At 43.5% G+C, this 12,854-nt stretch overlaps 1 protein-coding gene across 1 annotated transcript in view; it reads left to right on the forward strand.

Annotated features, from left to right (window-relative positions):
• Window positions 1-12,854, forward strand: part of psap (prosaposin) — a 69,165-nt gene that overhangs the window by 51,788 nt on the left and 4,523 nt on the right. The window contains exons 9-11 of the mRNA XM_072282385.1: window positions 875-970; window positions 1,123-1,306; window positions 6,947-7,116. Coding sequence (XP_072138486.1) covers window positions 875-970; window positions 1,123-1,306; window positions 6,947-7,116 — 450 coding nt within the window. The remainder of the gene's footprint in view (window positions 1-874; window positions 971-1,122; window positions 1,307-6,946; window positions 7,117-12,854) is intronic.

Consider the following 12,854-nt stretch of genomic DNA (forward strand, 5'->3'; position numbering starts at 1 on the left):
GATACTACTTAGAAATGATGTTATCTTTAATTGTCTTTTAAAGATTAATAGTAATTTTTGAACAATAATTTCTAAGATGCCTCATTTAGTTCAGTCTGTTATACTTTTAATAACAGTAAAAAAAAATATAAATAATCACCTTTTCTTTAAAAAGAAAGTCCATAATTATTGTTAATAATTCATTAATCAATGATAACCTCCGCTTAAAATTACGATGGTGTGTGAAAGAATATTTTACAAGATCATAGCCAACTTAGACACATGCTTTCCAAAAGGTTTTCCATTCCTGGGCTCGGGTTTGACACGCCTTTATGTGGCAATGGTTGTTGGGCCATAGTTACACAGCACAGAAATGGGCCCTTTGGCTCACCGTATCCAAGATTACCTTTGTGGAATCTACACTAATCCATTTTCCCATCTTCTTCCATGCCCTGGTATTTTGTGTGTCTGACTAAATGACTCTTAAACATGTATTTGTCTCCTTTGGCAGTGAGTTCCAGATATCAACCACACTGTTTACTTTTAAAACTTAAAAAAAAGTACCCCTCAGATCCACTGTAAAACTGCATCTTCTCATCTTAAACCTCTGCCCTCTTATTTTTGATACCCCTACCCTGGAAGAAAGATTTTTACCATCTTACTTATCTACACCTTTCATCATCTTGTACACTTTTATCCGATCAACCTGCCACATCCTTTTCTCTAGGGAAAACAAACCCAGCCTGTCCAACCTCTCCTCGTAATCCCATTGAATCTCCCTTGCATTCTCTCCACTGCAATCATGTCTTTAGCTTTGCTACCCTACTGTGTGAAATGCACAGTAATTCAAAATCTTTGATTATTTCTTCACGTTGTGTTTTTTGTTTATCTTTAGAAGAATGAAGGGCTGGAAGCAGGATCACCTGGCTGTGCAATCTGTGAATTTGCCATGACTGAAATCAAGAAACTTCTCCAGGAGAATACAACTGAGGTGAGATAGAAACCCAGACCAGGATGTGAGAATAGCAACAGTTTCTCACTTGGATTTAGTTGGCAGTTGGGAATGGTGAAGCATAGGGAAATCTCACTGCAGGTTAGATGATTCCTCATGCTGGTTAATTGATGGCATGTTTCTCACCGCAGGAGGCGATCACTGATGCTCTGATAAAAGTATGCTCCGTTCTGCCAGTCACTGTTAAAAGTGAATGCGAAGACTTTGTCAATGTTTACGGGAAAGCTGTGGAGGAACTTCTTTTGCAGGAATTGGACCCTGCTCTTGTATGCAGAGCCGTTGGTCTGTGCAAGCAGGCGGAAGAGACAGCTCTGGGTATGTGGAATTTCTTTTTTGGGGTTGTGATTTGGTGGTAGTTCAGTCAGTAATCATATAGTTGTAGTTCTACATCCTTAATAGAATAGAGTTCATTGTGGCAATTGCAAAGGTCAAACTCAAGTAATCCAATCAGCCTGGAATTAAAGTTGGTTTCATTGTGAAGCTATCAGGTTGCCATGAAACCCCATTCGATTCATTATGTCCTTCAGGTAATGGATTCTGCTATTCTTATTCATTATAGTCTTTATGGATCTGCAGACTGGTTGATGACGAAGACCCTTAACTATTTTCTCCATCACAGAGCCGTAGCTACAGCACGAAACAACTCTACCATGCTGACCAGGTTGCTTTACTAAGCTAGTCCCAATTACGTTTATCCGGTGCTTAACTTCTGGTAAGATGGCGGCATGCCCAGACCCTCCAGCCTAGTCCCTCACTCTAACAGGAACACATTGCCCTGAACGGCCATCTCACTTTCAAAAGCTTCTCACTTGCCAAAGGTCCATTTACCTGCAAACAACCTCTCCTAAACAGCCTTTGCACAAATCTGTCTAATGTCATCAAAACTGGCTTGCCTCCACTTTGGTCTTTAACTGTGGACCAGTCCTATCTTTTTTCCATAACTACAGTACTATGCAAAAGTCTTAAGCACATGTTAAAACAAAATGCTGTAAAGTGAAGATGCTGCCAAAAATAATGAAAAGTTTCTAAATATCAAAAAAAATGCTAGTAAATGCTAGAGCAGTAAACCGTAAATACTAAATCAAATCAATATTTGATGTGACCATCCTGTGCCTTTAAAACTGTATCAATTCTCTTATGTACACTGTCATGCAGTTTGTTAAGAAAATGAGCTGGTAGGTTGCTCCAAGTACTTTGGAGAACCTGACACTTTTCTTCTGCAGACTATCGCTGTCTCGCTTGCTTCTATCTCTCGAGGTAATCCTAGGCAGCCTTGATGATGTTGAGATCAGGGCTTTGTTGAGGCCATACCATCTTTTGTTGAAATCCTTGTTCTTTATGACCTTGGCCGTGTGTTTCGTGTCATTCTCCTGCTGCAGATAGAAGATGGGGCAGATCAAACGCCTCCCTGATGGCATTGCATGGTGGATGAGAATCTGCTTGTACTTCTCAGCATTGAGAATTCCATTAATTCAGACCAGATCGACTCCATTTGCAGAAATAAACCTCAAGCCTGCAGGGAACCTCCGCTATGCTTTACTGTTGGCTGCAGACACACATTTATGCAGTGCTTTCCAACCCTTTTGCAGACAAACTACTTCCTGTTAGAGCCAAAAATTTTGACTCATCAGTCCAGAGCACTTGTGGCCACTGTTTAACTCCCCAGTCCTTGTGATTTTGTGTGTAGGTGCATCACTTGGCTTTGCTCCCACTTCGGAAGAATGGCTTTTTGGCAGCAACTCTTCCGTGAAGACCTCTTCTGACAAGACTTCTCTGAGCTGTGGAGGGGTGTACTTGGGTTCCAGTAGTTTCTGAGTTCTGCGCTGAGTTGGATTTCTTCTGATAGGGGCATCGGTTTGATGTAGCTCTCATCTGCTGCACTCACTCTCCGTGGCCAACCACTGTGTTTCTGGTCCTCAACCTTACTGTTTGTTGCTTTCTGCTTCTTCAAAAGAGCTCAGACAGCACATCTTGAAACTTCAGTCTGCTGCAAAATTTCTGCTTGGGAGCGACCTTGCTGATGCAGGATGACTACCTTGTGTCTTGTTGCTATGCTCACTCTTGCCATGGTGTAAGAATTGAGGATTAGAAGATTAAACTGTCACATCTGCCACACCCTCACCTTTTAGTTTGACTGTCCCTCACCTGGCTTGATTCCTCTATACCTGTTTCGATTTCAGTTAATGAATTTAGTTCATTCAACTCGTTATGTCACTGATCATTAGCACCTGTTTGTTATCTTCTTTTAATCATGCACTGGGCTACATACCTACAAGGTAATCAAGTTTTTATTTGAAAAAAATGATCCATTACCCTAATACGAGGAAATCTGCTATCCACGGCCTCCTCTACTGTAAAGGTGAAGCCACACTCAGGTTGCAGGAACAACACCTTATATTCCATCTGGGTAGCCTCCAAACTGATGGCATTGACATTGACTTCTCAAACTTCTGCTAATGCCCCACCTCCCCCTCATACTCCATCCGTGATTTATTTATATACACACGTTCTTTTTCTCCCTCTGTCCCCCTCACTATACCCCTTGCCCATCCTCTGTTTCCCCCCCTCCCCCTTTTCCTTCTCCCTGGGCCTCCTGTCCCATGATCCTCTCATATCCTTTTTGCCAATCACCTGTCCAGCTCTTGGCTCCATCCCTCCCCCTCCTGTCTTCTCCTATCATTTCGGATCTCCCTCTCCCCCTCCCCCTCCCACTTTCAAATCTCTTACTAGCTCTTCTTTCAGTTAGTCCTGACGAAGGGTCTCAGCCCAAATCGTTAACTGTACCTCTTCCTAGAGATGCTGCCTGGCCTGCTATGTTCACCAGCAACTTTTATGTCCATTACCCTAATATGTTACTTTCTTTTAACAAAATACAATAATTTTGCTGTAACATTTAATTTTTTTGGAATAGATGTTTGGAAATCTCAAATTTGCTCCTTTCTACTGACACATGAATACAGAAGACAAAAAAAAAGCAACTAAAACTAAATGTATATAAAAAATCTGGGGTGCCTAAGACTTTTGCACAGTACTGTTTTTAGAATGGATAGTACAGTGATCACTGTTCCAGAGAGGTCTCACATTGATGCCTGTGTCACTTGCCCTGCTTCATTTCTCAACAGCAGCTCTATTGTTGCATCCACATACTACTTGTGAAAATCTAAAAAAAAATTTGCTCCATACAAGTCCATAACACAATGACAGCCCCGGTCAATACTAGGGAAATTAAGGTCGCATATTATTCTGACTTTTGTTATTGTATTTATTATTGTATAATGCTATTCTGACATTTGACTCTGACCTCCTGTACATTTGTTCCTCTTAATTCCCACTGACAATTGGGGTGGACAGTGCTATAGTATCGTATCAGAGTGAGCAATTCCACTCATTCCTGAGTCCCATCCTTGTAGCCTTATTGGATAATCCATCAGGAATATCATCTCCAAGTACTACCGTTCTTTCGTAATCAGAAGAGCAACTCCTCACATCTCTATCACACCTGTTGCATCTGTACTCTGGAGCATTGAGCTGCCAGTGCCATCCATCCCTTAATCATGTTCAGGGCAATTCCAATAATCCATTACCTGGCTATTCCGAAGCCGTGACATATTGGGAATTTGGTTCACCAGTTGCCAATTTCAGCACTCCCTTTAACACAATGAAACTTTGATTCCTGTTCCCTCTCTTGTTGGGGCCTTTGATAAATAATATTTATCTTAGGAGTGAATTAAAATTGGTATTAATATTTGATATCCAGTGATCTGGAAAATCTGCATGTCCAGTGTCACCAAATGCCAGATTAACAGAGTTTAACTGTAAATGGTGACGTCAGTAAGGTACGTCAGTGAATGAATGGGGGAAAATGATTTGTGTTCAAGTAGCTTTCAGTAGCCAGAAGTTGTGGTTCTCATTAGTACCAATGCAGGAAGGGTGTCGAGATCCAGAAGAGTGAGTTCAGAGAGTTAGGAGTTAAGTTAAAGGGCAGGATCTCCAAGGTGGTGATTTCAGCTCTGTTACCCATACCACATGCTAGTGAGGCTAGAAAAGGTGGATAATACAGTTTTAACATGTGACTTAGGAGATGGTGCGGGATGGAGAGCTTCAGAGTTTTGGATCATTGGTCTCTCTCCCAGGGAAGCAGATTCTGTACAAGCAGATGGTATGCTCATTCTGCTGTAGGGGGCTTAATCTATAGTATGCCAGCACTACTAGTGGAGTGGTTGCGAGGAAAAAATATGGTGATCCTGCATACAAAGACAAATCAAAAGGTTGAGCATGGTGGGACTAATGTTCTGAGTTGTGTATATTTTAATGCGAGGAGTATTGTAGGTAAGGCTGATGATCATAGAGCATGGATCAATTCATGGAATTATGATATTGTAACCATTAGTCAGACTTGGTTGTGGGAGGACCAGGACTGGCAGCTTAATCTTTTGGGGTTCTGTTGTTTTAGGCATGATGGAGGGAGAGGTTTTAAAGGGGAAGGAGTGACATTATTAGTCAGGGAAAAATATCATTTCAGTGCTTAGACAGAACAGAATGGAGGGCTTGTCTACTGAGGCTATGTGAGTAGGACCATGGAATAAGAAAGGGATGACCACGTTAAGGGATTATACTATCGACCAGCCAATAGTCAACAGGATTTAGTGCAGCAAATTTTTAGAGAAATAGCAGGCAGTTGCTATTTCACCTACTGAAATAAGGTTGTGATAGTAGGGATTCTAACTTTCCACGTATTGTCTGAAGCTCCCATATTGTAAAAGGACTGAATGAGATAGAAGCAACAGACAAAACGCTGCAGGAACTCAGCAGGCCAGGCAGTATCGATGGAAAAAGAGTACAGTTGACGTTTCGAGCCAAGACCCTTCAGCAGGACTGATGAGGAGTAGAGTTAAAAGGTGGGGGGAGGGCAGGGAGAAACACAAGGTGATAGATGAAACTGGGAGGGGGTATGAGTGGTCACACTCAGGTTGGAGGAATAACACCTTGTATTCCATCTCGGTATCCTTCAACCCAATGACATGAACATTGATTTCTTGAACTTCTGGTAATGATCCCCATCCTCTTTTCCTGCTCTCATCTTATCTCGTTACCTGCCCATCATCTCTGTCTGGTGCTTCTCCCCCCTTTTCTTTCTTCCATAGCCTACTGTCCTCTCCCTTCTCCAACCCTGTATCTCTTTTACAAATCAACTTCCCAGCTCATTACTTCTACCTTTTAGCTCTGCTCCTCATCTCTTCTTCTTTCTTTCTCCTGCTGAAAGGTCTCGGCCTGAAACGTTGACTATACTCTTTTCCATAGATGTTTAATCAATAAGTAGAGGTCCTAACTAAAGAGACCATAAGGCATAAGACCAGAATTAAGCCAATTGGCCCATTGATTCTGCTCTACCAATATAGCTGATATTTTATCCTCCTCACCCCTTTCTCCTTCTTTTTCCCCATAACATTTGACGCCATGACTCACCAAGAACCTATAAACCTCTGCTTTAAATATACCCACTGACTTAGCTTCCACGTTCGTTCTGTGGCAATAAATCCCACAGATTCACCAGCCAGTGGCTTGTGAAATTCCTCCTCAACTCTGTTCTAAATGGACGTCCTTCTATTCTGAGGCTGTGCTGTCCTAATCTCCACCACTGCAAGAAACATCCTTTCTATGTCAACTCTGTCGTTTCACTATTCAATAGGTTTCAATGAGATCACTTAACCTGAGTGATTCCAGCATTTTTTGTTTCTGCTGAATCTTGCCAGCTGGATTCTTGCAGCTCCAACCATTTTTATCATTTCTCTGTTGCAAATTAATTTGTTTTGTCAGGATCCACAGCAAAATTAGACACTGAGGCTGCCAAGTTAATCATAGGATACTCTGTTGTGTGATAACTCTTCTTGCGTTTTTGATGGCACCGTCTCCAGTAATGTGCTCAGTTTGTGTTCCGCTATGTAATCCTTTCAGGCTCTCAGAAAGCCAAACCAGAACAACTGCAATCAGGCGCTTTGTGTAAAATCTGCAAGACTATGGTACAAATGTTGGATACTTTGCTGGAAAAGAAAAGGACAGTGGAAGAGATCGAGGCTGCGCTGGACAAAGTCTGTTCCTTGCTCCCAGAACCGATGCAGGATGAGGTAACACACAAGCAAGGTTCCTAGTTTTACAGACTAAGCAAAAAAATTACAGGGTCCTAGGCATCATGGAGCAAACAGTGGCCTCCAGCACCATGCATTTTTTGAGGGAGAGTGGAGACATGTTCTTCAGGGACATGATGTGATTGTATGAATGAGCAGATGGGGCTACTTCAGGGTGGGTTGAGAATCCAATCTTCCAATGGTAGCAACCCACTAATAACCAGCATTTTTTTTCTGGGGGGTTCTTGGAGTACCAACTAGGAGATGAGCCAGTTTCCAACTCTGCATACCGCCCCTCCAATTCCGTTCTGATATAGATCAGTACAGCACACAGACTGGTCTTTTGCCACACAATGCCTGTGCCAACCATGATGCCACTTTAAAACTGTACGTCTCTCTGCACATGCTGTGTATACTTCCATTAATTTTATTTAGGGATACAGCATGGTAACAGGCTCTTCGAGCCAACAGTCCACACTGCCCAATTACATCCATGTACCCAATTAACCTACTAGCCCATGTGTCTTTGACATGTGGGAGGAAGTCGGAGCACCCGAAGGAAATTCACGCAGTCACAGGAGAGTGTACAAACTCCATAGAAGCAGCAATGGAATTGAACATGGATTTGTCGCATAATAGCATTACCCTAACCACTACGCACCCTGTCAGTCTAAAATGTAAGATCTCAAATGGTGCTGTTGTATTTGCTTTTTACCACTTCCCCAGTAGTGCACACTTGACTCCTACCACTCAGTGTGTTTTGAAAAACAAGAGGGTAGCAGAGTGATAGGGCTTTGGCTCAACGGGCTTGGGCAGTAACGGGATGAGACGAGGTAGGTTTACCTGTGTTAATTGCGGAAAGGAAGTATGTGTGTGAGGCCGGTGTTCTGTGCCCGGTGTCAGATGTGGGAAGTCCTGGAGTCTCCCAGCCTCCCGGATGGCCATATCTGCACCCAGTGTGTTGAGCTGCAGCTCCTAAGGGACCGCGTTAGGGAACTGGAGTTGCAGCTCGACGATCTTCGTCTGGTCAGGGAGAGCGAGGAGGTGATAGAAAGGAGTTATAGACAGGTGGTCACACCGGGGCCACGGGAGACAGACAAGTGGGTAACAGTCAGGAGAGGGAAGGGGAAGAGTCAGGTACTAGAGACTACCCCTGTGGCTGTCCCCCTGAATAATAAGTACTCCTGTTTGAGTACTGTTGGGGGGGGGTGGGGGACAGCCTACCTGGGGGAAGCAACAGTGGCCGTGCCTCTGCCTGTGGCTCAAAAGGGTAGGAAAAGGAAGTGAAAAGTAGTAGTGATAGGGGACTCTATAGTTAGGGGATCAAACAGGCAATTCTGTGGACGCAGAAACAGGCAATTTCTGTGGTCTGGGATGTTTCAGATCGTGTCCACGATATCCTGCAGTGGGAGGGAGGACAGCCAGAGGTAGTGGTACATATTGGTACCAACGACATAGGTAGGAAAAGGGAAGAGGTCCTGAAAACAGACTACAGGGAGTTAGGAAGGAAGTTGAGAAGCAGGACCGCAAAGGTAGTAATCTCGGGATTACTGCCTGTGCCACATGACAGTCAGTATAGGAATAGAATGAAGTGGAGGATAATTGTGTGGCTGAGGGATTGGAGCGGGGGGCAGGAATTCAGATTTCTGGATCATTGGGACCTCTTCGGGGCAGGTGTGACCTGCACAAAAAGGACGGGTTGCACTTGAATCCCAGGGGGAACAATATCCTGGCGGGGAGGTTTGCTAAGGCTACTGGAGAGAGTTTAAACTAGAATTGTTGGTGGGTGAGAACCGAACTGAAGAGACTGGGGAAGGGGGCGGTTGGCTCACAAATAGAGAAAGCTTGGAGACAGTGTGTGAGGGAGGATAGGCAGGTGATAGAGAAGGGACGCGCTCAGACCGACGGGTTGAGATGTGTCTATTTTAACGCAAAGAGTATTGTGAACAAAGCGGATGAGCTTAGAGCGTGGATCAATACTTGGAGCCATTACAGAGACTTGGATGGCTCAGGGACAGGAATGGTTACTTCAAATGCCGGTTTTTAGATGATTCAGAAAGGACAGAGAGGGAGGCAAAAGAGGTGGGGTCGTGGCACTATCGATCAGAGATAGTGTCACGGCTGCAGAAAAGGTGGACGTCATGGAGGGATTGTCTACGGAGTCTCCGTGGGCAGATGTTAGGAACAGGAAGGGGCCAATAACTCTACTGGGTGTTCTTTATAGGCCGCCCAATAGTAACAGGGATATCGAGGAGCAGATAGGGAAACAGATCCTGGAAAGGTATAATAATAACAGAGTTGTCGTGGTGGGAGATTTTAATTTCCCAAATATCGATTGGCATCTCCGTAGAGCAAGGAGTTTAGATGGGGTGGAGTTTGTTAGGTGTATTCAGGAAGGTTTCTTGACACAATATGTATATAAGTCTACGAGAGGAGAGACTGTACCTGATGTGGTATTGGGAAATGAACCTGGTCAGGTGTCAGGTCTCTCAGTGGGAGAGCATTTAAGAGATAGTGATCATAATTCTATCTCCTTTACAAAAGCATTGGAGAGAGATAGGAACAGACAAGTTAGAAAAGCGTTTAATTGGAGTAAGGGGAATTATGAGGCTGTCAGGCAAGAACTTGGAAGCTTAAATTGGAAACAGATGTTCTCAGGGAAAGGTACGGAAGAAATACAGCAAATGTTCAGGGGATATTTGTGTGGAGTTCTGCATAGGTACGTTCCAATGAGACAGGGACTTCATGGTAGGGTACAGGAACCATGGTGTACAAAGGCTGTAGTAAATCTAGACAAGAAGAAAAGAAAAGCTTTCGAAAGGTTCAGAGAGCTAGGTAATGTTAGAGATCTAGAAGATCATAAGGCTAACAGGAAGGAGCTTAAGAAAGAAATTGGAAGAGCCAGAAGGGGCAATGAGAAGGCCTTGGTGGGCAGGATTAAGGAAGACCCCAAAGCATTCTACAAGTATGTGAAGAGCAAGAGGATAAGACGTGAAAGAATAGGACCAATGAAGTGTGACAGTGGGAAAGTGTGTATGGAACTGGAGGAAATAGCAGAGGTACTTAATGACTACTTCAGTATTCACTATGGAAAAGGATCTTGGTGATTGTAGTGATGACTTGCAGCGGACTGAAAAGCTTGAGCATGTAGATGTTAAGAAAGAGGATGTGCTGGAGCTTTTGGAAAGCATTAAGTTGGATAAGTTGCCGGGACAGAAGAGATGTACTCCAGGCTACTGTGGGAGGCAAGGGAGGAGATTACTGAGCCTCTGGCAATGATCTTTGCATCATCAATGGGGACAGAAGAGGTTCTGGAGGATTGGAGGGTTGCGGATGTTGTCCCCTCATTCAAGAAAGGGAGCAGAGAGAGCAGGAAATTATAGACCAGTGAGTCTTACTTCAGTGGTTGGTAAGTTGATGGAGAAGATCATGAGAGGCAGGATTTATGAACATTTGGAGAGGTATAATATGATTAGGAATAGTCAGCATGGCTTTGTCAAGGGCAGGTCGTGCCTTATGAGCCTGATTGAATTTTTGAGGATGTGACTAAACACATTGATGAAGGAAGGGCAGTAGATGTAGTGTATATAGATTTCAGCAAGGCATTTGATAAGGTACCTACCCCATGCAAGGCTTTTTGAGAAAGTAAGGAAGCATGGGATCCAAGGAGACATTGCTTTGTGGATCCAGAACCGGCTTGGCCACAGAATGCAAAGAGTGGTTGTAGATGGGAAAATATTCTGCATGGAGGTCGGTGACCAGTGGTGTGCCTCAGGGATCTGTTCTGGGACCCTTACTCTTCGTGATTTTTATAAATGACCTGGATGAGGAAGTGGAAGGATGGGTTAGTAAGTTTGCTGGTGACACAAAGGTTGGGGGTGTTGTGGATAGTGTGGAGGGCTGTCAGAGGTTACAGCGGGACATTGATAGGATGCAAAACTGGGCTGAGAAGTGGCAGATGGAGTTCAACCCAGATAAGTGTGGAGTGGTTCATTTTGGTAAGTCAAATATGATGGCACAATATAATAGGATATAGTAAGACTTTTGGCAGTATGGAGGATCAGAGGGATCTTAGGGTCTGAGTCCATAGGATGCTCAAAGCAGCTGTGCAGGTTGACTCTGTGGTTAAGAAGGCATATGGTGTATTGGCCTTCATCAATCGTGGAATTGAATTTAGGAGCCGAGAGGTAATGTTGCAGCTATATAGGACCCTGGTCAGACCCCACTTGGAGCTCAGTTCTGGTCATCTCACTACAGGAAGGATGTGGAAACCATAGAAAGGGTGCAGAGGAGATTTACAGGGATATTGCCTGGATTGGGGAGCATGCCTTATGAAAACAGGTTGAGTGAACTCGGCCATTTCTCCTTGGAGCGAAGGAGGATGAGAGGTGACCTGATAGAGATGTATAAGATGATGAGAGGCATTGATCGTGTGGATAGTCAGAGGCTTTTTCCCAGGGCTGAAATGGCTGCCACAAGAGGGCACAGTTTTAAGGTGCTTGGGAGTAAGTACAGAGGAGATGTCAGGGATAAGTTTTTTTTTGCAGAGAGTGGTGAGTGTGGAATGGGCTGCCAGCAACGGTGGTGGAGGCGGATACTGTAGGGTCTTTTAAGAGACTTTTGGATAGGTACATGGAGCTTAGAAAAATAGAGGGCTGTAGGTAACCCTAGTAATTTTTAAGGTAGGGACATGTTGGGCACAACTTTGTGGGCCGAAGGGCCTGTATCGCACTGTAGGTTTTCTATGTTTCTATGACTTCTTTCATAAATCTTTTAAATCATTCTCCCTACTTACTCTCACCTTAAACCCTTTTGTATTTGGCTCCTAGCGCAGGAAAGACTATAGCATCCATGCCTCTCTTAATTTTTAAAATTTCTGTCAAGTGACCTGGCAGCCTCTGACACTCCAGAGAAAAGAATCCAAATTTAGTCAACCTCTTTTTATTCAGTATTGTTTAATGGTCATTTCCAGTACACAAATATAAAGAAGAGTAAAATAATTGTTACTCGAGATCCGATACACACAAAAAAAGCACAATAAGATAAAGAACATGATAATAATAACACAATAAATATAAATACATAAGATGGCTTATATGCATTGATTATTTGTATGTCCATAGAGTGACGCGAGGTACAGGAGTGTCTGGACGTAAGAAAATGATAAAATAGTGGTGGCGGTGATGTGAAGCAGTGGGTTAGTAGTTGGAGGTAATATAAGTTAATCAGCCTTACTGCTTGGGAAAAATAACGAATATGCAATCCAGGCAACCTCCCCACGAATCTCTTCTGCACCCTCACCAAAGGTTCCACATCTTTCCAATAATGTGGCAACCAGAACTACACACAGCACTCCAAATGTGACCTTACCAAAGCTTTTTTACATGGCTTCCTGACTTTTATAAGCAGTGTCCTGACCAATGATGCCTTCTTCACCAGCACTTGGACCACTTTCAGGAAGCTATGGACTTGCATCCAAACATCCTTCTGTACATCAGTGCTTTTAAGGGCCCTGCCATTAACTGTATATTTTTCCCTTACCTCCCAGAATTTATCACCTTGTACTTGTATAGGCTAAACTCCATATGATATTTCTCTGTGCATATCTCTAACTGATCTATATCCTTCTGTATCCTTTGACAACTTATCTCATTGCCCACAACTGTTGCCAATTACTTGTGTCTTCTGCAAATACTCAAGAGACCCCAGCGCTGATCCTTGTGGAACACCACTGATTA

The sequence above is a fragment of the Mobula birostris genome, chromosome 18 (assembly GCF_030028105.1).
Source record: "Mobula birostris isolate sMobBir1 chromosome 18, sMobBir1.hap1, whole genome shotgun sequence".
NCBI classification, from domain to species: Eukaryota; Metazoa; Chordata; class Chondrichthyes; order Myliobatiformes; family Myliobatidae; genus Mobula; species Mobula birostris.